At 45.2% G+C, this 23,755-nt stretch overlaps 1 protein-coding gene across 2 annotated transcripts in view; it reads left to right on the forward strand.

Annotated features, from left to right (window-relative positions):
* The first annotated feature begins 276 nt into the window (after positions 1-276).
* The window catches only part of gorasp1b (golgi reassembly stacking protein 1b), a 37,677-nt gene continuing 14,198 nt past the window's right edge, over positions 277-23,755 (forward strand). The window contains exons 1-6 of one of the 2 annotated variants that reach the window (XM_080213301.1): positions 383-398; positions 945-1,034; positions 9,989-10,069; positions 12,723-12,926; positions 15,968-16,054; positions 20,943-21,073. In XM_080213301.1, the coding sequence (XP_080069427.1) occupies positions 12,798-12,926; positions 15,968-16,054; positions 20,943-21,073 (347 nt within the window). In that variant the 5' untranslated portion in view covers positions 383-398; positions 945-1,034; positions 9,989-10,069; positions 12,723-12,797. Of the gene's footprint in view, positions 399-944; positions 1,035-9,988; positions 10,070-12,722; positions 12,927-15,967; positions 16,055-20,942; positions 21,074-23,755 lie in introns of both variants that reach the window. The other variant, XM_080213294.1, reaches the window with a different exon arrangement.

Consider the following 23,755-nt stretch of genomic DNA (forward strand, 5'->3'; position numbering starts at 1 on the left):
GTTGCTGGAGTCGGGCGGAATGGGGCGCTGTTGATGGAGTCGGACGGGAGGGGCGGTGTTGCTGGAGTCGGGCGGGAGGGGGCGTTGTTGCTGGAGTCGGGCGAGAGGGGGCGGTGTTGCTGGAGTCGGGCGGAATGGGGCGCTGTTGATGGAGTCGGACGGGAGGGGCGGTGTTGCTGGAGTCGGACGGGAGGGGGCGGTGTTGCTGGAGTCGGGCGGGAGGGGGCGGTGTTGCTGGAGTCGGGCGGGAGGGGGCGGTGTTGCTGGAGTCGGGCCTGGGTGCAGTCGTAGCTCGGGGGTCGGAGTGAAGCGAGCAGCAGGCGGGGAGCCAGCCAGCACAGAGCCCGAGGATGGGAGGCTCCCAGAGCAGTGGCAGCGAGGGTTATCATGTGTATGGGGTGGGTATCCTGGGGAAGGGAAGGTGTCGGTGCGATGTCTCCTCGTGTTGGGCCCCGGTAAATCAGTCAATCCTGTCCGGCTGTAGGTGCAAGGCCCCCCCCCCGCCACCCCGGGCACACTCCCAGCCTTTACCCCAGGGTCTGGAGGCTGATAGCCGGGCAGGAGGGACTGAGTTGTCCCCAGTTACCAACGTAGTAAGTTATCCCCATTCCCTATTCCCTAACATTGAGGGAAACTTTTAAAAATGATGATATTTTATCAATTTTAATTCTTCCCTTTGATGAATTTTCGCCTAAAGGTTAAACTTTCCAATTCACTAAAAGTTGAAAAATAACAAAACTTGAGTATATAAAAGATATTTTAACCCCCACCCCCGAGAGTAAAGGCATTTATCTAACAAACCTGACTGATACAGATGGTGTAAACATTTCACTTGTTTAGCTTTTAGTTAAATTAATATTTTTTAAAAAATATATAAAAATAAATAATTTAACATATTAGGTCGATGTTTGGGCAAACCTCTAGTGTTTGATCATTTTTTAAAGAAGGATGAAATGTCTGCAGACTCCAGTCCTGATGTCTGGAGGTCTTGCTGATGTGGCACCTTTGCTAAAGGCAGAGGAGTATTAAATCAGGTAACTATCGGGAATTTTGCCTGACTTAAGTTGTGTGTGAAATTTTTCAATCCGTAATTCAAGTAGCCTTATATATCTATTTTGGAAATAGATATACGAGGCTATTCCATGCTAATTTCTTAAAGGAAAAGTTGTGCTTGGCAAACAAACCTGGCTGAGATGTGTGTGGCAGTTGTGGGTGAAATGTACTGTGTTGTGTGTGTATGTGTGGGTTTTAGAAAGCAGCATATTGGAAAAATTCAGGTGAATGTTTTCAAATGGTGTGCGGTATTCTGGATGGAAGATAGATTAATGACAGGAAGCTGAGTTTATAAATGAGTTTTGCTGGGACTGCAGTGAATTGTTAGTGGTGTTTCCCAGGACTGAAGAATTGAAACAGCTTAAGAAATTACAAGGTTTAAACTTGCTGTCTAATGAAATCATAGCCTGACACGTAGCTTTAAAAATGTTACCTGATCTCCCTCCTGACAGTTTAGAAAGGGTGGCACAGTGGTTAGCACTCCTGTCTCAGCATTGGGACTGGGTTCAATTCCTGGGTTGGGTCACTGTCAGTTCTGTGTGGAGTTTGAATGTTCTCCCAGTGTCTGTGTGGGCTTCCCCCAGCCATTCTGGTTTCCTGTCACAGTCCAAAAGACGTGCTGGTTAGGTCCATTGGCCATGCTAAATTCTCCCTCGGTGTGCACGAACAGGTGCCTGAATGTGGTGACTAGGGGATTTTCACTACATTGTAGTGTTAATGTAAGCCCACTTGTGAAAGACTTGCATTTATATAGTGAGCACCAGATCTTTCAAAGTCAGATTGCAGCTTATCAGTTGGGGTTCACATAAAACACATACTAACCCTGAAGATTAGAGTATAAGGTAGATATGATGAATTATTTTATCTTTCTGAATTTGGTCTGAGGAGCAGTGGAGGATCTTTAAGGAGATCTTTCTTGGTGCTCAGCAGAAATTTATTCCGATGGTTAAAAAGGACAGTAGGAAGAGAGGTAATAAGCCGTGGATAACGAAGGAGGTGAAGGAAAGTGTTAAATTAAAAGCGGAGGAATTTAGAGTAGCTAAGAGCAGTGGGCGAGAAGAGGATTGGGAAAGGTTTAAATGTCAACAAAGATTGACAAAGAAGTTGATAAAGGAGGGTAGGAGAAGCTATGAGGCTGGGCTAGCACTTAATATAAAAAAGGATAGCAAGTGTTTTTATAAATATATAAAAAGGAAGAGGCTGGCTAGGGTGAACGTTGGTCCTTTAGAGGATGAGAAAGGGGAGCTAGTGGTAGGGGATGGGGATATGGCTAAGGTCTTGAATAACTTTTTTGTTTCTGTCTTCATGGAGGAGGACGTGAATAATTTGCCGGGTGTTAGCGATGGAAAGGTGGTAGGAATGGAGGGTCTTAATGACATTACTGTTACTAGAGAGGTGGTGCTCGACAGACTGGAGGGGCTGATTGTGGACAAGTCCCCAGGACCGGATGGAATGCATCCGAGGGTTCTGAAAGAAATGGCGGAGGTGATAGTGGATGCCTTGGTGGTTATTTTCCAGACGTCGCTGGATTCCGGGGAAGTGCCGGAAGATTGGAAAACGGCTAATGTTACACCGTTGTTTAAGAAGGGTGCCAGGCAAAAGGCGGGGAATTATAGGCCGGTTAGTTTAACGTCTGTGGTAGGTAAAATGTTAGAATCCGTCATTAAGGAGGAAATTGCGAGGCATCTTGAAGGGAATTGCTTGATAGGGCGGACGCAACACGGTTTCATTAAAGGGAAGTCGTGTCTGACAAATTTACTGGAGTTCTATGAGGATGTGTCTAGGGTGGTGGATAGAGGAGAGCCGGTGGATGTGGTCTTTCTGGATTTTCAGAAGGCGTTTGACAAGGTACCTCACAAGAGGTTATTGCAGAAGGTCAGGGGACATGGAGTTGGGGGTAGGGTGTTAGCGTGGATAGAGGATTGGTTGTCAAATAGGAGGCAGAGAGTGGGGGTCAATGGGTGCTATTCGGATTGGCGGTTGGTGACTAGTGGGGTGCCCCAGGGGTCGGTGCTGGGGCCTCAGCTATTTACCATTTATATAGATAATCTGGAGGAGGGAACCGAGTGCAGGGTGTCGAAATTTGCTGATGACACCAAGATTGGGGGAAAGGCAAATTGTGCGGAGGGTGTGGAGAGTCTGCAGAAGGATCTAGATAGGCTGGGCGAATGGGCCAGGAAATGGCAAATGGAATTTAATGTTGGCAAGTGTGAGGTGGTCCACTTTGGTAGGAAGAATGGTAGGAAGGACTATTACTTACGTGGCGAAAAACTGCAGCAGGCGACGGTGCAGAGGGACCTCGGGGTCCTTGTGCATGAGTCGCAAAAACCCAGCTTGCAGGTGCAGCAGGTGGTCAGGAAGGCGAATGGGATGCTGGCCTTCATAGCGAGGGGGATTGAATATAAAAGTAGGGAGGTCTTGCTGCAGCTGTATAGGGCATTGGTGAGGCTGCAGCTGGAGTACTGTGTGCAGTTTTGGGCGCCGCACCTGCGCAAGGATATTTTGGCCCTGGAGGGAGTGCAGAGGAGGTTTACTAGGCTGATACCGGAGTTGAGGGGATTGAGCTATGAGGAGAGGCTGAATAAACTAGGCTTGTACTCGTTAGAGTTTAGAAGAATGAGGGGAGATCTCATTGAGACGTATAAGATGATGAATGGGATGGATAGGATAGAGGTGGAGAGACTCTTCCCGCTCAAAAAAGACAGTAGGACTAGGGGGCACAGCCTCAAGATAAAGGGGAGGCGGTTTAGAACGGAGTTGAGGAGGAACTTCTTCACTCAAAGGGTGGTGAATCTCTGGAATTCTCTGCCCGTTGAAGTGGTGGAGGCTGCCTCGCTAAATATTTTTAAGAAGCGGGTTGATGGGTTCTTGATAAGAGAGGGGATTAAGGGTTATGGGGAGAGGGCGGGAAAGTGGAACTGAGCCACAACAGATCAGCCATGATCTTATTGAATGGCGGGGCAGGCTCGAAGGGCTAGATGGCCTACTCCTGCTCCTATTTCTTATGTTCTTATGTACATTGTTTGCTGGAGCAGACGAGGAAGGAGCATCAGAGAGAAAGCTAAGACTTTACCTGTTAAAAACCTGTTTAAAATAAGTTTAAAGCACTTTGTTCTTTGTAGAACTGTTTAAAGCATTTACTTATTGTATTTACTGCTTTAAGAATTGTGAGGGAGTGATTATCAGGCAGTTGTGGCCCATCAGCTTTAATTATCAAGTGTCCACACGGTGAAGCCTTACATTGTTTGCTGGAGCAGACGAGGAAGGAGCATCAGAGAGAAAGCTAAGACTTTACCTGTTAAAAACCTGTTTAAAATAAGTTTAAAGCACTTTGTTCTTTGTAGAACTGTTTAAAGCATTTACTTATTGTATTTACTGCTTTAAGAATTGTGAGGGAGTGATTATCAGGCAGTTGTGGCCCATCAGCTTTAAATCAGCGCCAAGTTTAAAAGGAGGCCTGGTGTAGATAGCGGGCAGCGTCGGAGCGGGCAGCGGAGTGAGAGGGAAGCAGAGTGAGCTATTAGGGCTTAATATCAAAAAGGGCTGGAAGGTAAAAAGGCCAGGTGGAAAGAACAAGGAAAAAAAAAAATTTTTCAAAACTACTACAGCAAAAAACAAGGAAAAAATTTTTTCCCACAACAAATTATATTGAATAATGGAGGGGCATGTGATGTGCGGTTCCTGTATGATGTGGGAACTGGTGGACCCCAGGGTCCTTCCCAGTGGCCATGTCTGCAGTAAGTGCAGGTTGCTGGAGGAGCTCCAGCTCAAGGTGGATGAGCTGGCCTCTGAGCTACAGACACTGAGGCTCATCAGGGGGAGAGAGGGTGTCATTGTCAATGGGGTGCAAGTGACATCCACCCCCCCTAGACTGTCTAAATCTAAGGGTCAGGAACAAAAGGGGGCTGCTGGGAGGAGGAAGGGGGGTGAGGAGCGGAGGCCTCAGCCTCTTAATCTGCATAACAGGTTTGAGGTTCTTGCTTCCAGTCTGGAAGAGGACGAGGCAGGTGAGGTTGGTGAGCAAACTGCACACGGTACAGTGATGCAGCAGGACATAGGCAAAGAGAAGGGGAAAAGGAACGTAGTAGTGATTGGAGATAGTGGGGTGAAGGGTATTGACACTGTCCTTTGTCACAATGACAAAGTGCACAGAAGGGTGTGTTGTCTGCCTGGTGCTCGGGTACAGGATGTCGCAGCTGGGCTGCAGAGGAATCTGGAATGGGAGGGTGAGAACCCAGTTGTGGTGGTACATGTGGGTGCCGGCGACGTAGGCAAAGTGCGGACTGAGGATCTGGGGAGGGAGTATGAGAAGCTGGGAATAGAATTAAAAAGTAGAACCGACAAGGTGGTCTTCTCTGGGCTACTGCCTGAACCGAGTGCAGACGGGCGTAGGGTTGACAGGATAAAGGAAGTGAATGGGTGGCTCAGAGATTGGTGTGGGAGGAATGGGATCGAATTTATGGGGCATTGGCACCAGTATTGGGGTAGGTGGGACTTGTTCGGGCGGGATGGGGTTGGTCTGAATCGTGCTGGGACCAGAGTGCTGGCGAATCGAGTAAAGAGGACTGTAGACAGGGCTTTAAACTAATTAGGGGGGGGGAGGGTGCGAGGGTAGGTGATGTTAGGAGGTCTACAGTTAAGGATAGGGTACAGGTAAGGGAAGAGGCTGAGGATGTCCCAAGTGGTGGCGTTACGGCAAATAGGGTCCAGAAGAAGGCTGGGATGAAAGCGCTTTATCTGAATGCACGAAGCATTCGGAATAAAGTGGATGAGCTGGTGGCGCAGATCGACACAAATGGATACGATCTGGTGGCCATTACAGAGACGTGGCTGCAAGGTGACAGGGACTGGGAGATGAATGTACAGGGCTATCAAGTGTTTAGGAAGGATAGGCAGGAGGAAAGAGGGGGTGGCGTAGCTCTGCTGATTAAGGACAGCATCAAGGTGGTAGCAAGGGATGATATCGGAGCCAAAGAGCAGAAAGTGGAATCGTTGTGGGTGGAGATTAGGAACAGCAAAGGGAGGAAGACGCTGGTGGGTGTCGTCTATAGGCCCCCGAATAATGATCTGGAGGTGGGGCGGGCTGTTAACGCGCAAATAAGTGCGGCGTGCAGGAATGGGACGGCAGTAGTTATGGGGGATTTCAATCTGCATATTGATTGGTCGACCCATGTTGGACGAGGTGGGCTCGAGGAGGAGTTCTTGGAATGCTGCCGGGATAGTTTCCTGGAACAGTGTGTGTTGGAGCCGACGAGGGAGCGAGCTATCTTGGATCTGGTGCTATGTAATGAGGCGGGTAGAATTAGGGACCTTGAGGTGAAGGATCCTCTTGGGGAGAGTGATCATTGTATGGTGGAGTTTCTGTTGCAGATGGAGGAGGAGAAAGTGGGTTCCCGGACACGTGTCCTTTGTTTGAATAGAGGGGAGTATGGTAGGATGAGAGAAGAATTGGCGAATGTGGACTGGGGGAGCGCGTTGGAAGGTAGGTCTGCTGAGGAGCAGTGGAGGATCTTTAAGGAGATCTTTCTTGGTGCTCAGCAGAAATTTATTCCGATGGTTAAAAAGGACAGTAGGAAGAGAGGTAATAAGCCGTGGATAACGAAGGAGGTGAAGGAAAGTGTTAAATTAAAAGCGGAGGAATTTAGAGTAGCTAAGAGCAGTGGGCGAGAAGAGGATTGGGAAAGGTTTAAATGTCAACAAAGATTGACAAAAAAGTTGATAAAGGAGGGTAGAAGAAGCTATGAAGCTGGGCTAGCGCTTAATATAAAAAAGGATAGCAAGAGTTTTTATAAATATATAAAAAGGAAGAGGCTGGCTAGGGTGAACGTTGGTCCCTTAGCGGATGAGAAAGGGGACCTAGTGGTAGGGGATGGGGATATGGCTAAGGTCTTGAATAACTTTTTTGTTTCTGTCTTCACGGAGGAGGACGTGAATAATTTGCCGGGTGTTAGCGATGGAAAGGTGGTAGGACTGGAGGGTCTTAATGACATTACTGTTACTAGAGAGGTGGTGCGCGACAGACTGGAGGGGCTGATTGTGGACAAGTCCCCAGGACCGGATGGAATGCATCCGAGGGTTCTGAAAGAAATGGCGGAGGTGATAGTGGATGCCTTGGTGGTTATTTTCCAGACGTCGCTGGATTCCGGGGAAGTGCCGGAGGATTGGAAAACGGCTAATGTTACGCCGTTGTTTAAGAAGGGTGCCAGGCAAAAGGCGGGGAATTACAGGCCGGTTAGTTTAACGTCTGTGGTAGGTAAAATGTTAGAATCCGTCATTAAGGAGGAAATTGCGAGGCATCTTGAAGGGAATTGCTTGATAGGGCAGACGCAACACGGTTTCATTAAAGGGAAGTCGTGTCTGACAAATTTACTGGAGTTCTATGAGGATGTGTCTAGGGCGGTGGATAGAGGAGAGCCGGTGGATGTGGTCTTTCTGGATTTTCAGAAGGCGTTTGATAAGGTACCTCACAAGAGGTTACTGCAGAAGGTCAGAGGACATGGAGTTGGGGGTAGGGTGTTAGCGTGGATAGAGGATTGGTTGTCAAATAGGAGGCAGAGAGTGGGGGTCAATGGGTGCTATTCGGATTGGCGGTTGGTGACTAGTGGGGTGCCCCAGGGGTCGGTGCTGGGGCCTCAGCTATTTACCATTTATATAGATGATCTGGAGGAGGGAACCGAGTGTAGGGTGTCGAAATTTGCTGATGACACCAAGATTGGGGGAAAGGCAAATTGTGCGGAGGGTGTGGAGAGTCTGCAGAAGGATCTAGATAGGCTGGGCGAATGGGCCAGGAAATGGCAAATGGAATTTAATGTTGGCAAGTGTGAGGTGGTCCACTTTGGTAGGAAGAATGGTAGGAAGGACTATTACTTACGTGGCGAAAAACTGCAGCAGGCGACGGTGCAGAGGGACCTCGGGGTCCTTGTGCATGAGTCGCAAAAACCCAGCCTGCAGGTGCAGCAGGTGGTCAGGAAGGCGAATGGGATGCTGGCCTTCATAGCGAGGGGGATTGAATATAAAAGTAGGGAGGTCTTGCTGCAGCTGTATAGGGCATTGGTGAGGCCGCAGCTGGAGTACTGTGTGCAGTTTTGGGCGCCGCACCTGCGCAAGGATATTTTGGCCTTGGAGGGAGTGCAGAGGAGGTTTACTAGGCTGATACCGGAGTTGAGGGGGTTGAGCTATGAGGAGAGGCTGAATAAACTAGGCTTGTACTCGTTAGAGTTTAGAAGAATGAGGGGAGATCTCATTGAGACGTATAAGATGATGAATGGGATGGATAGGATAGAGGTGGAAAGACTCTTCCCGCTCAAAAAAGACAGTAGGACTAGGGGGCACAGCCTCAAGATAAAGGGGGGGCGGTTCAGAACGGAGTTGAGGAGGAACTTCTTCACTCAAAGGGTGGTGAATCTCTGGAATTCTCTGCCCGTTGAAGTGGTGGAGGCTGCCTCGCTAAATATTTTTAAGAAGCGGGTTGATGGGTTTTTGATAAGAGAGGGGATTAAGGGTTATGGGGAGAGGGCGGGAAAGTGGAACTGAGCCACGACAGATCAGCCACGACAGATCAGCCATGATCTTATTGAATGGCGGGGCAGGCTCGAAGGGCCAGATGGCCTACTCCTGCTCCTATTTCTTATGTTCTTATGTTCTTATGTTCTTATGTATGTTTCTGTGAATAGTTAGCTAGATTGAAGGAATAGTGAATATCTGAATCATTTTCTTGTGTTTATGTTGTGATCGTTCCAATCTTTCTGTCTTCTGTAAAGTAGTTAATTTTTCTTGTTTTTTTTTGTTTAAAGTTCATTAGTAAACTTCAGTAACTTTCCATTGTGGTTGGGAAAAAAGGTTAGGATTTACCAAGGCAGTTTTCACTCTGACTTGTGAAGTATTAACATCAGCTGGGATCACAAGTACTGTTGCTGGGGTGTTGCCTTTGCAGTATCCACTGCTTTCAGCCCTATCTTCATGTAGAGGTGCCGAGTTGCCTGAAGATTGGCCTCTGTGATGCTGGGGATCTCGGGAGGAGACTGAGCCGGATCATCCACTTGGCATGTCTGGCTGAAGATGGTTGTGAATGTTTTCAGCCTTTTGTACTGAGGTGCTGAGCTCCCCCATCATTGAGGACGAGGCCACATGTAGCTTAATTGCCCATCATCGTTCACAGTTGTGGCAGAACTGCAGGACTTTGATTTGATCCATTGGTTCTGGGTTTGCTTAGTGTTCTCACACATGCTGTTTTGACTGTTCAGTCTGCATGTGGCCGTCTCAAGTCAGGACCTAATTTTTAGACGTGCCTCACACTGCTTCTGGCATTCTTTCCATTTCCTTGAGTATAGACATAAGAAAGATAGATCGGAGTACAGTATGAACAGTGAGATGCTCAGGAACAGTGAAACTTATGGGTTTATGTACAGAAACCACTAAGTAGTGGATAGATGCAGAAAATGATGAGTACAGCTTTCAGTTCTAGGCACCACTGCTCAGGAAGGAAGTGTTGGCTTGTACAGGGTACAATAGAGATGCACCGGAACAACAACGAGGCCAGCAAGACTAAATTATGAGGAAAGGTTGCTGGTTGACTTAGAGACCCTGATGTATCTAAGAGTAAAGGGTGATCTAGTTGAGGTGTTTGAGGATTTAAGGAGCCAATGGGGTAGACAGCAAGAAGCTTGCTTCTGGTGGGGGGGAGGGGGTCCAGAACAATGGGTTTAAGCTGAAAATTAGAGCTAGTCTATTTCAGGGTTGATGTCTGGAAACATTTCTTCACATACCAAAGAGCAGGGACAATGAGAAACTCTTTCCCCTACCCCATTCCCAGTGGTCAATTGAAAATTTTGAAATGGCAATCGATTGAATCTGGTTAGAGAATTGCCCTCTCCAGCCCGCCTGAATTCAGGCTTCGCTGCTTGTGTTTTACTCTTCTGCCTCCTTGTTGTTGCAGATACAAGACAACTCCCCAGCCCAGATTGCAGGCTTGGAACCATTCTTTGACTTCATCCTTGCTATAGGAAACACCAGGCTGGTAAGTCTTGCTTGTGTAAGAGGTATTCATGGCAACATTTCAGTTGCTTTTGGGTTTGCCAGAAACTTTTTAACCACAGATAGCTTTTATCCTTGCTGTCATTCGACAAGTTGGGTGAATTGCATTTTAGCTACGGATAAAAGCTTCTTCTTTGGTGATACTGTTAAGGTATTGTCCTCTATTGTTCCCTTTATCTCTGCTATCATCAGCAACCACCAACTATTCCGTGACATCAAAATGGTGATGCTATATATGCCATGTATTTGAGGGAGAAAAAAAAATCTATAATTCAGCCTTTGAGCTAACCTTGCTAGTGAGACTGATGTGGAAGGTTTCCTTTGATAACATTTAGTGTATTTTACCTGTGCTAAGATAGGGTGGCACTGCTGCCTCACAGCACTAGGGACCTGGGTTCAGTTCTGGCCTCAGGTCACTGTCTGTGCGGAGTCTGCTTATTCTCTGTCTGCATGGATTTCCTCTAGGTGCTCCAGTTTCCTCCCACAGTCCAAAGATGTGCAGGTTAGGTTGATTGACCATGCTAAAATTGCCCCTTAGTGTCAGAGAGATTGGCAGGTAAATAAGCAGGGTTACAGGAATAAGGCCTGGGTGGGATTGTCTTCAGTGTGGACTCATTGGGCCGAATGGCCTCCTTCTGCGTGGTAGGGATTCTATGAAATGCTGGTCTTACCAGTGGAACCCACATCCTGTAAAAGATTAAAGAAAAAATATTGCTAATTATTTGTGGTAAGATGTGGATGGCTGTTGCTTACAAATAAAAATTCCACTTTTTGTTTGGGAGAACAGTTTGATGGCAGAAAGGAAGGCTTTGAATTGTGGTCTTTCCACAAGATTATGAAACAATTATATATCGGGGTTGATTCGGTCCTAAAAACACCCTGTTACAAACTCCAGCTGGTTCCTGAATGATTCCTGGATTTTCATAATTCTATCTCTTTTTTGACGATCTTTTATAAATTCCATTAGCCTTTTTTCTTACCCGTTAAATGTTCAAACCTGTGTGTGGGCAGCCATGCAGCAACCTGTAATGTGCCGCACAGGGTACAATCGGCCACACACAGGAATGTTCCCATCTTATAGGAACCCTTACAGTGCAACAAGCTGGCCGTGTGCAGCAAGCGGGTTTTAAAGGGACTATTGTGTATGATCCTTTGCCTTACTCAATTTAATCTGAAGTAAATTTTCCGTAGAGCCCTCACTCTTGTCTATCTCCACAGTGATTAACACTGCTGCCTCTCAGCGCAGGGATCCGGGTTCAATTCCCGGCTTGGGTCATTGTCTGTGCGGGAGTTTGCACATTCTCCCTGTGTCTGTGTGGGTTTCCTCCAGGTGCTCTAGTTTCCTCCCACAGTCCAAAGGTGTGTGGGTTAGGTGGATTGGCCATATTAAATTGCCCCATGGTTTCGGGGGACTAGGGTAAATATATGGGGTGAGGGGGATAGGCCTGGGTGGATTTGTGGTTGGTGCAGACTTGATGGGCCGAATGGCCACCTTCTGCACTGTAGCATTCTACGATTCTATAAGATCACTTCTCAGAATTGTCCTGTGGAGCCAAAAGAGCCAAAATTGACCAATCTTTCCTCCTGCCTAAGAATCAGCCTTGTGGCACTAGTGTGACAATGATTTAATGTCTACTTTGTGTCTGTCAAAATAGAATAATACTGAGCAGGAGAAGCATTAATCAATTAGCGAATGAAGGGTTATTGGGATAAGATGGGAAATTGGTGCTGAAGATTGGTTCTGCTCTGCCATTCAAAGACGATCTGAAATAATGGGCCGAACGGCCTACTCCTGTTCCTATGTTTTAGGCCATTTGGCCCGTTGTGCCTGTGCTAGCTCTTTGAAAGAGCTATCCAGTTAACAGTGCTCTCTCATTCTTGTTACCATGCACATTTCTGCTATCCAATCCTTTGTGATATTTACCATTGAATCTGATTCCTTTGCCCTTTCAGGCTCTGCATTCTAGGTCATGACAACTTTGTATTTGGTTTCGAAAGAAGTTTCTCCTTTCTCCCCCTTTCCCGTTCTATATCTCTTAAAGCTGCTTAACATTGAACAAATGTCAAATTCTTTGAGCAATCAAAACTCACTTTCCCTGCCTATATAAATGGGATCACGAACAATTAGACATTATTAGAACTGAAATATTGCTGGTAGTGACCCACTTCCCACATCTGTGCAATGAGCTGCTTCTGTTTCTTAGCTATTACCATTCAGGTGTGGTTTAACCAGGCCTTGGGTAGCTGTACCATGACTTTGATCCGCTTGCATTTGAATTATCAAAATATCATATGAAAATTCTGGAAAAGCCTAGCAAGTCTGGCAACATCTGTGGAGAGAGGAACAGAGTTAATATTTTGAGTCTGCATGATTCTGCTTCTGAACTGATAATAGACTTGAAACATTAACTCTGTTTCTCCGTCTACAGATGTTGCCAGACCTGCTGAGCTTTTCAAGCACTTCTGATTTATATTTTACTTCTGTTCCTCTAGATAAAAAGCCAGCATTCTGTTAGCCCTTTTCTTTTATTTACAATATCAATTCACCTGCAGTGTCCTGAAGAAAACCCGTTCAACTTTGCGATGAGCCAACTAAAAAGTAGTTTAAAAATACATATATACTTTTCACTTCCCAGAATAAGGACAATGACACTTTTAAGGACCTGCTGGTTGTCAACGTGGAGAAGCCAGTAAAGCTGGAAGTATACAACATGAAAGCGGCAAGGGTCCGGGAGGTAGAAGTTGTCCCCAATAACATGTGGGGTGGACAGGGCCTGCTGGGAGCCAGTGTTCGCTTCTGCAGTTTTGAAGGTGCACATGAACATATCTGGCACGTGCTGGTGAGTTACCCTAATTCTCTGTTTAAATGGAACTTGGTAGTGCCAAAGAGCAAAAGTAGTAACTAAATTGGTATAAATGAGGCAGATTTATAAAGCTTAATCATCTGATTTGATTCATTATTGTCACTTGTATTAGTATACAGTGAAAAGCATTGTTTCTTGCATGCTATACGGACAAAGCATATCGTTCATAGAGAAGGAAAGGAGTGTGCAGAATGTAGTGTTACAGTCATAGCTAGGATGTAATATAGGACAGGTCCATTCAAAAGTCTGATGGCAGCAGGGAAGAAGCTGTTCTTGAGGCGGTTGGTACGTGACTTCAGACTTCTGTATCATTTTCCCGACAGAAGAAGGTGGAAGAAAGTACGTCCGGCGTGCGTGGTGTCCTTAATTATCCTGGCTGCTTTTCCAAGGCAACAGGAGTGTAGACAGTCAATGGATGGGAGGCTAGTTTGCATGATGGACTGGGCTTCGTTCACGACCTTATGTAGTTTCTTGTGGTCTTGGGCAGAGCAGGAGCCATACTCAGCTGTGATACAACCAGAAATAATGCTTTCTATGGTGCATCTGTAAAAGTTGGTGTGAGTTGTAGCAGCCATTCAAATTTCCTTAGCCTCCTGAGAAAGCAGAGGCATTGGTGGGCTTTCTTAACTACACCATCGGCATGGAGAGACCGGGACAGGTTGTCAGTGATCTGGATACCTAGAAACGTGAAGCTCTCGACCATTTCCACTTCATCCCAGTTAATAAGGAATAACTATTTGAGTATCGACTACTCCAGTGCTCTCCTGGCTGGGTTCTGTTCTCCCTCTTAAGCTTGAGCTCACTGAATTACATCAACTCCCACATAATAACATCAAAATGCTGGAAAAACTCAGGTCTGGTAGCATCTGTGGGAGAGAACAAATCCAATATGACTCCTCTTCGAAACTGATGAAGAGTCGTTTAAACTCAACACTAACTGTTTCTTTCTCCATAGATGCTGCCGAACCTGAGTTTTTCCAGCATTTTCTGCCGAAGGTTGGTATCTCTGTGCTACAGGTCACTAGGACAAAGGTATCCTTTTGGAGATGTAGGATTCGGCTCGACGCAGTCGAAACTCAGCAGGTCTGGTAGCATCTGTGGACAGAGAAACAGAGTTAAAATCATGACTGTGAGTAGGCACTTGATTGCGTGCGTGCTTAGGCATCCAGGGGAGTGGAATCTTGGGAGAGGAGATTGAAGTCCTCTGAGATGGGTCATTGTTATGCCACCTAGTCTGGTAATTGAAGAGGGCTCAGAGGAAGTCCTGAAGATCAGAAGGTTGGTGACTCTGTGCCACAGTCCTTTGGTGCAAAGGTATGCCTTTGGAGCACTGGCATTCTGCTCGGCCCAGCACGAGTTGAAGGTGTGTTTGTGAATTGGTGCTTGAATACAGACTCAGGAGTCCAAAGGAACAGATATTTGGGAGATGAGATTGAAAGAAACCTTGTGAGGTGGGAGATTATTGATGTCGTCTGAGCTGGAACAACCTTTGGAGAGAATTCCTAGCTTATACTCTTGAAGGTGAGGACTGGAATTTGCATAAGAGGGATGAAGGGTGGAATTTTCCCATCTCACCCACCACAGGAATTGTAGTGCACAGGATATGCAGAGGTCCACTGATCTTGGATAGGATTTTCCCGTCTTGGGTTGAGTGCGGCTGCAAAATCCTGCCCATGGTTTCAGTTAGATTGGTTGACTCCATGTTACTGGTATCTAAATGGGTTGTTGAGAAACCCATGGACTCTGTCTTGGGTGTATCTGCAATTTATTGTGCTGTCTGTTTTTATCTATAGTTTGCCTGTTCATTCAAATATATCTCATACCTCCTATACCTGATTGTCAGAGTATAAATAATATGGTAAATTGTTTTCTGATCTTGTATGGTAAATTTATTTTTGTTTGTTCAAACTCCATGGAATCTTGTGCCTCTTTTCACTGAGCAAGAATTTTGAATCTCAAACATTGTCTACTTTGAACAAAAGGTAATTGGTTGCCTATGTGAGTCTGGTTTAGAATTGTAATAGTGCCAATAAATCATGCATTTGTGGGATGAAAAATTAAAGCTTGTGCAAGTATAATATGACATGGCTGAAAAGAAAAAAAATCTGAAACTTGTACACCAAGTCAGTGCAAAAACATTGAAACTAGAAGCTGGAGTAGGCCATTTGGCCCTTCGAACCTGCTCTGCCATTCACTTTGATCACGGCTGAAAAACGAATTCAATATCCTGATCCCCCATTCCCACGTATCCCTTGATCCCTTTAGCCCCAAGAGCTATATCTAATTTCTTCGTAGGATCATAAGACGTTTTGGACTCAACTACTTTCTGTGGTAGTGAATTCTACACAATCCCCTCCAGGTGAAGAAATTTCTCCTCACCTCAGTTCTAAAGGTTCCTTATCCTCAAACTATGACCCCTAATTCTGGACTCCCCCCACCATCGGAACATTCTTTCTGAATCCACCTTGTCTAACCCTGTTAGAATTTTATAAGTTTCTGTGGGATCCCCTATCACTCTTCTAAACTCCAATGAATATAATCCTAACCGACTTAGTCTCTCCCCATATGACAAACCTGCCATCCCAGGAATCAGCCTGGTCAACCTTCATTGCTGTCCCTGTAGATGAACGGACATGACATTTGGTGCTGGAAAAATAGGATAGTCTTATAAGCTGGTTCAACTTGTATGCCGTGTTATCCGAAAGTGGCATTGGATCAATGTTTAAGAAATATTGGAGGTTGAATCCATGATTGTATTGGGGATTTACAAGAAGGAGCTCAAATGTGACTGACCATCATTGCTGCTACTTGTGTGATTCTGAGCCAGAGTTCAAAGTTAAAGGTTTTTGTTTTACTGATTGGTGTATCAGTCCTTGTTCTGTGAAACTATGATTAAATCTGCATTTATTTTCCTTGGTATGGGTTGGTGTTTTAACTTGAGCTAAGTGTTGTCACACTTGTCAACAAAGGAAACATCAACAGCTTCACCGTCACTCATCTCTTCTCTTCTCCAACAGGATGTTGAACCAAATTCGCCGGCAGCCCTGGCAGGTCTCAGGCCGCAAACTGACTATATTATAGGCGCCGATCAAGTGCTGCAAGAGGTAACGAACTCTCAGGGTACGTTTATGATATGGTCTGAGGCTGGTAGCTCTGGTTCAGGCTCCAGCCAGACAAGTAACATAAAATACATTGCTTCTGCTTGAATTCAGAATGGGTACATGGAATGGCACACTGGTCAGCACTGTTGCCTCACAGCGCCAGGGACCAGGGTTCGATTCCCGGCATGGGTCACTGTTTGTGCAGAGTCTGCACATCTCCCCGTGTCTGCGTGGGTTTCCTCCAGGTGCTCCGATTTCCTCCCACACTCCGAAAGACGTGCTGGTTAGGGTGCATTGGCCATGCTAAATTCTCCCTCTGTGTACCCGGACAAGTGCCGGAATGCGGCGACTAGGGGATTTTCACAGTAACTTCATTGCAGTGTTAATGTAGGACTACTTGTCACGCTGGTAGAATAAACTTGTGTGCGTGTGGCGTGCTCTCCCAGCAGAGCTGATGGAGTACTTTTGAAGTGAAGGGAAATGCGGGAGCCAGTTTGTGCTCAGCAAGGTATCACAAGGCGGTCTAATAGTGATGTTGGTTGAAGATTAAATATTTTACTGGAACCTGGGAGAACAACCCCCACCCTCAGAGTGGAGCCATGGAATAATTTACATCAATCCAAGAGGGCAGCCAGGCTTTGGTTTACCGTGTCGAAAGAAAGACAGCACCTCTGACAGTGCAGCACTCACATGTTACTGTTTTGAAGTGTCAGCCCAGTCCTCAGGTCTCTTGAGTAGGACCTGATTTCACAGCATTCAGAAGCAGAAATGAGATTATAACCACCAAGCTATACCTGACTTTTAAATTAAAAATGACTTGTGGCGGATGGAGAGTTTTCAACAGGTGATGGAGCATAAAGAAAGAAATGATGGGAGCTTCTTAGAAAGGCACAGTGATAATCAAGAGAAATTTTAATCTGCATACTGACTGGAAACCCATAAATTAATTCATAGAATATTTTTGCAACAGTTTTGGAGAACAGCATGTTCTGAAGCCAACCAGAGAGCAGGTTTTACTAGACCTAGTATTGTGCAACGAGGTGGAATTAGTTAATGATTTCATAGGGAAGGCACCCTTAGATAGCAGCAACTACAATTTGATTAAATTTCACATTCCGTTTGAGGGGGAGAGGAATGAGTCCGAGACTGTGTCCTAAAACTTAAATAAGGGCAATTACACGGGTGCAGAAGCAGAACTGGCTAAAGTGAATCAGCAAATTAGGTTCAGGAGTATGACAATAGAAGTGAAGTGGTAAACATTTCAGACATTTCAAAATAGACAGAATGGATACACTCCAACATATAAGTTCAAGTCCAAGGAATGAGCGCATCATCCATGGTTAACTGGAAAGGTTTGAGATAGCTAATCCCCCTAACCTACACTATGTTAAATGTGTGTGAGTTGGGCCTGAATAATTTGCTCTATCAGAGAATCAGTGCAGCCTTGATGGGCCCAATGGCCTCCTCCACTGTCGGGATTCTCTGATATTATTGAACTTAAAGACAAGAAACATGTAATTGTGCAGAGATAGGTGGCGGTCAGAAAATTGGGCAGAAGATAAGTAGCGGTGAGGGATGAATAAAAGATTAATAAAAAGGGGGAAATTACAGTACACGAGAAAGCTAGCCAGAAATTTAAAAACAGATAGCAAAAGTTTCTATCAGTATTTAAAGAAGAGAGTTAGCCAAGTCGGCATTGATCCTAACAAAAGTGAGTGTGGAGAGTTGATACTGGAAAACCAGGAGATGGCAGGTGAACTGAACAGTTGTTTTGCATCAATATTCACCAACAGAGAGTACAAGTAACACCCCAGAAGTGGCTATAAACCATGAACTGGAAAGGGGGGGCGGTTTAGAACGGAGTTGAGGAGGAACTTCTTCACTCAAAGGGTGGCGAATCTCTGGAATTCTCTACCCGTTGAAGTGGTGGAGGCTGCCTCGCTAAATATTTTTAAGACGCGGGTTGATGGGTTTTTGATAAGAGAGGGGATTAAGGGTTATGGGGAGAGGGCGGGAATGTGGAACTGAGCCACGACAGATCAGCCATGATCTTATTGAATGGCGGGGCAGGCTCGAAGGGCTAGATGATCTACTCCTGCTCCTATTTCTTATGTTCTTAAGCTCAGGAGGTGGTACTGAGGAAATTGTTGGAGTTGTGAGCATAAGATATAGGAATGGAATTGGGGTGCTCGGCCCAGCGAGTCTGCGCTGCCATTCAGTTGTGGCTGATGCGATTCTCATCCCCATTCCCCTGCGTTCTCCCCTAACCCTTGATCTCCATATTGATCAAGAACCGATATAGCTCTGTGTGAAAGACACCCAGTGACCTGGCCTGCACAGCTGTCTGTGGTAATGAGTTTCACAGATCCATCACTGTCTTGCTTCTCTCAATTTTAGAGGAGCGTCCCTTTAGCCTGAACTTGTACCCTTGAGTTCTAGTGTGTCTCACTAGTGGAAACATCCTCTTCATGTCCACTCTGTCCAGGCCTCTCAGTATTCTGTGGGCTGACAAGTGCCTGGAACCTGATGGGCTTCATCATAGGGTCCTAAAGTAAGTGACTAATGAGGTTGTCGATGCATTGGTTTTAATTTTTTAAAACTCCTAGATTTGAGGAAGGTCCTGTTAGATTGGAAGATAGTAATTGTAACTCCATCATTCAAAGAGGGAAGGATTGTGAGAGGTCTTCACAACATGGATGTGGAGAGGATGTTTCCTCTTGTGGGAGAATCTAGGACTAGCGGTCACTATAAATAAGGGATTGAGTGGAGATGAATTTTTTTGTGAGGGTTGTCAGTCTTTGGAACTCTGGAAGGTGATAGAAGCAAAGTCTTGGTGCTCCTGCACCAACTGTAGAATTATATCCTTTATTTTATATTGATTTTCCTTGTTTACCACCAAAATATACCACTTTGCACTTCTCTGCACTAGATTTCATCTGCCTTGTGTCTGCCCATTTTCCCCATCTGCCTCTGTTCTCCTATCTTTCCCTGAGTTCACAATACTTCCAAGATTTTTGTCATCTGCAAATGCTTGATGCTGAAACTTTTAATGAGGACAGCTTCTCCAGTGTTTGTGAGGATGGGAGGTTACAGTGTCCCTCTTGGGTCACTATTGGTCTGGTCATGTTTGCCTTGAAATTGTCTTTGTTGATATTGATGAATTAGCACTTGGGGTGTTTACACACAGTTCCTTTGTGCACTATTCTAGTGCTGTCGTTAACCTGCTCACACAATACAACATGTATCAAGCATTTGCCTACTAACCTTTCTAGCAGAAATATCTAAGTTAGTGTTGAGCCAGAGTAGAAGGAGAATTTGCCCGAGTCTCACTGCATTTGGGGCTTTGGAACTCTGTGTCATCTCTGAGGCTGTTTCTGCAAGTTGGATCCTGACACTCTGGGAATCTAGATGATGTGGGAAGTACTAGTTGACTTGTTTGGCAAGCACCTTACGGTAAGCAGCTGAGAATGAATTGTTTAGTTCTTCACAGATTAGAACCTTAAACTAAACACCTCGCTGTCTTGTCTGACTTACTTTCAAGACAAGAACAGCCGGATTAGGAGGGAGCAACATCTCATTTTTGCCAGCCACAAACTCTTGTAACGATTCTGGTGGCTGGAGAATTGCAGACCCCCATGGACCTTGATGATACCTGCTGCCAGTCTTGCTAGTGATGCTCATGTCCTCTGAATGAATAAATAAACAAGAAAAATCATTCTTCTTCTAACCAACTGAACTCATTTTTAATTTTGTTATGACACAGAAGTTAATCTCCTTCACCTCGCATTGTAATCTGGTAAAAATATTTGGGAAGTTGTTAACTGTTTTTCATTAATGTTTAGATTCATTAACACAAAGGTGTGACACTCGTTTTAAGTGAATAATCAACAGGTATTTTATTTGAATAACTGGGAATAAGTAATGTATTAACTAAGGTATGTTTCGACTGCAATGCTGTTCGAATAATACAAGGAATATTCATTACGTATTGTTTACCACCAAAATATACCACTTTGCACTTCTCTGCACTAGATTTCATCTGCCTTGTGTCTGCCCATTTTCCCCATCTGTGTCTGTCCCTCCTATCTTTCCCTGAGTTCACAATACTTCCAAGATTTTTGTCATCTGCATTTTTGAGTCACACTCAAAAAATATATATAGCCAGGACTGGGAGATTTTGTAGTTCTTCTGTAGCCATCTGTCAGGTATTTCTGATTCTGTAGCCTCCTGTTAGATAGCTGGATAATTCTCAAGAGCTATTTAAACTGGTGGAGAGCTGCCCTCAAGATGAATGCTAGCTTATTTGACTGGATGCCCTGGCCTCTGGAGATGTTATTCCAAGATGCTCTCCCATAAAATGGCCGTTGCTTTGGCCTTTGTACCTGCCATGACTCTGCAATTTTCTTACACCATAATTGATTTGATGCAGTCAGCACTATCAAATTCAAATTTGATAGGTTCTTAATAGTTGAGTGTCTTCTTTAAACTTGTAGGCTAACAAAAATACAAAAACCTGCAGAGCCGGTTATCAAGGCAACTCTGATGCTTTTGGCCCTTTTGAAACCAATGCTGCAACCTGGAGTTTGTGTGCACACTGCATTTTAGTACAGAATTCAAAAACAGCTTTTAAAGGGATCACGCGCTGTTTTCTTTTCCTCCAGCAATTTTTACAATTCTTTTATGTCTCTATAAACATTCTTTTCATCTTTTACAAACTCAACTTCAGAACAATTTCCAGTGAAGGAATTCATTTTTCTTTTCATGGACCAATCTGTGTGGGTTCTATTTCACCCACATCAACTTTTGATTAGCGATTTTGTGTGAAAAAATTATAAGAAGTGGGGAAGCTTTGTGTTTAAAAAATTTAAAAAATGTGTTTTTCCTCAACTAGACTGAAGATTTTTTCAACCTGATTGAAGCCTTTGAAGGAAAACCCCTGAAGCTGATGGTTTATAACAGCGAGACAGATAGCATCAGGGAAATCGTGGTTACACCCAATGGGGCTTGGGGAGGAGAGGGGAGGTACGTGCTGAGTGACGATTTATAAGCTGTTAAAGCACACTATTTTGAGAGCTTTACATTAAACATGCTAGCAATGTATCTACCCCCATTGTCCACTCAGTGTTTGAGCAAACCATTAATGAGGTCATAAGAAATAGGAGCAGCAGCAGGTCATTTGGCCTATCACGCGTGCTCTGCCCAAGTGATGCGACTGTTTCCTGGAACAAGTGTCCCAAGTAATTTGCCCCATCACAAATGTGTTATTTGCTCCAAAGCTCTGATTCTAGGTCAACTGAAAGCTTGTGTTCCTCGACCTGAAGACACTTACTGCAGATGTGATTGCCACGTATCCCACAGGTATCCACTAGCCCCACATACTACAGCTGCAACATATCACCTACCCTATCATCTTGATGTTATTTGTGTTTAACTAATTAGATTTCAAGTTTAGGATTTCACTCAATGATTATCTGTAGTTATGAAGTTTGAATAGATCTGTGAAAAATTTGACATACTTATACCACTTTAGTACTGATTTGAACTAACTTAAAAATAAACATTAAAGCTAAACTCACCAATTATCTTAATGCCTCTGGGCATCAACTGTTGGGTCTCACTGTCCAGAACAGCACCACCTCCATCATGGCACTGAATCCCCCCTCAAATTTCCAGATTTAAGCATTTAGTCTTGTTGTATTCAGTCTCCACTGCCACCTTTGGGTGTGTGTTAAGCCTTCTGTATTCCTGTTAACTCAGGTTCCAGTGAGATGAATCAGCCACATACTGGTTGCGAAACCAATCTAATTGATTACCCTGCCTCTGGGCAGGGATGTTATTTATCAGTCGTCAAGACCGCGAAATAATGTACAATTTATTGTTGCAGCTAAATTAAATGCTAAATGCAACTTGTCTAGATTTTTAAAAAAGAGATCAAGCCTTAAAACTGCCTCACCTCTGAAATTCCCAGAGTTAAGCACTCGGTTTTGTTGCGCTCATTGTCGAGCTGCACCTTTGTGTGACTTAACAGAATGACCAGAAAGGTTTGCCTCCTCACCCCTTTAAAGTTTCTAAGCATTGTTCCAAACCTCTTCCCAGTGCTTATTGTGCTACTGGAACAAAAGGTTAGGTACCTTCAGCATGTTAGTGTGGCATTTTAATCAAGAAAATTTTGCAGTCATGTACCGGGGCAGATTGACTTTCAGCAATCAGTACCTTTTGCTGCTTCAACCATTGCTTTTCTCATAGAAACTAGGAGCAGGAGGAGGCAATTTGGCCCTTTGAGCTTGCTCTGCCATTCAGTTTGATCATGGCTGATCATCCAACTCGAGCCTGATTCTCCCCTCCCCATATCCTTTGATCCCCTTTGCCTCAAGTGCTATATCTAACTGCTTCTTAAAAACATACAATTTTGCCTCAACTACTTTCTGTGGTAATGAATTCCACAGGCTGACCACCCTCTGGGGGAAGAAATTTCTCCTCAACTCTGTCCTAAATGATCTACTTTGTATCCTCAGACCCTGGCCCCTGGTTCGGGATACCCTCGCCATTGGAAACATCCTTCTCGCATCTGCCCTGTCTAGTCTTGTTAGAATTTTATAGGTTTCTATGAAATTTCCCCCCCCCATTCATCTGAACTCCAGCGAATACAGTTACAGAGCAGTATGGTGGCACAGTGGTTAGCAGTGGGATCTAGATAGGCTGGGCGAATGGGCCAGGAAATGGCAAATGGAATTTAATGTTGGCAAGTGTGAGGTGGTCCACTTTGGTAGGAAGAATGGTAGGAAGGACTATTACTTACGTGGCGAAAAACTGCAGCAGGCGACGGTGCAGAGGGACCTCGGGGTCCTTGTGCATGAGTCGCAAAAACCCAGCCTGCAGGTGCAGCAGGTGGTCAGGAAGGCGAATGGGATGCTGGCCTTCATAGCGAGGGGGATTGAATATAAAAGTAGGGAGGTCTTGCTGCAGCTGTATAGGGCATTGGTGAGGCCGCAGCTGGAGTACTGTGTGCAGTTTTGGGCGCCGCACCTGCGCAAGGATATTTTGGCCTTGGAGGGAGTGCAGAGGAGGTTTACTAGGCTGATACCGGAGTTGAGGGGGTTGAGCTATGAGGAGAGGCTGAATAAACTAGGCTTGTACTCGTTAGAGTTTAGAAGAATGAGGGGAGATCTCATTGAGACGTATAAGATGATGAATGGGATGGATAGGATAGAGGTGGAAAGACTCTTCCCGCTCAAAAAAGACAGTAGGACTAGGGGGCACAGCCTCAAGATAAAGGGGGGGCAGTTCAGAACGGAGTTGAGGAGGAACTTCTTCACTCAAAGGGTGGTGAATCTCTGGAATTCTCTGCCCGTTGAAGTGGTGGAGGCTGCCTCGCTAAATATTTTTAAGAAGCGGGTTGATGGGTTTTTGATAAGAGAGGGGATTAAGGGTTATGGGGAGAGGGCGGGAAAGTGGAACTGAGCCACGACAGATCAGCCATGATCTTATTGAATGGCGGGGCAGGCTCGAAGGGCCAGATGGCCTACTCCTGCTCCTATTTCTTATGTTCTTATGTTCTTATGTTCTCACAGCACCAGGGACCAGGGTTCAAATCCCGGCTTGAGTCATTGTGCGGAGTCTGCACATTCTCCACATGTCTGTGTGGGTTCAGGATTCTCCGGTTTCCTTCCACAGTCCGAAAGAAGTGCTGCTTCGGTGCATTTG

Source organism: Carcharhinus amblyrhynchos, chromosome 2, assembly GCF_965287045.1.
Source record: "Carcharhinus amblyrhynchos chromosome 2, sCarAmb.v2.hapA, whole genome shotgun sequence".
NCBI classification, from domain to species: domain Eukaryota; kingdom Metazoa; phylum Chordata; class Chondrichthyes; order Carcharhiniformes; family Carcharhinidae; genus Carcharhinus; species Carcharhinus amblyrhynchos.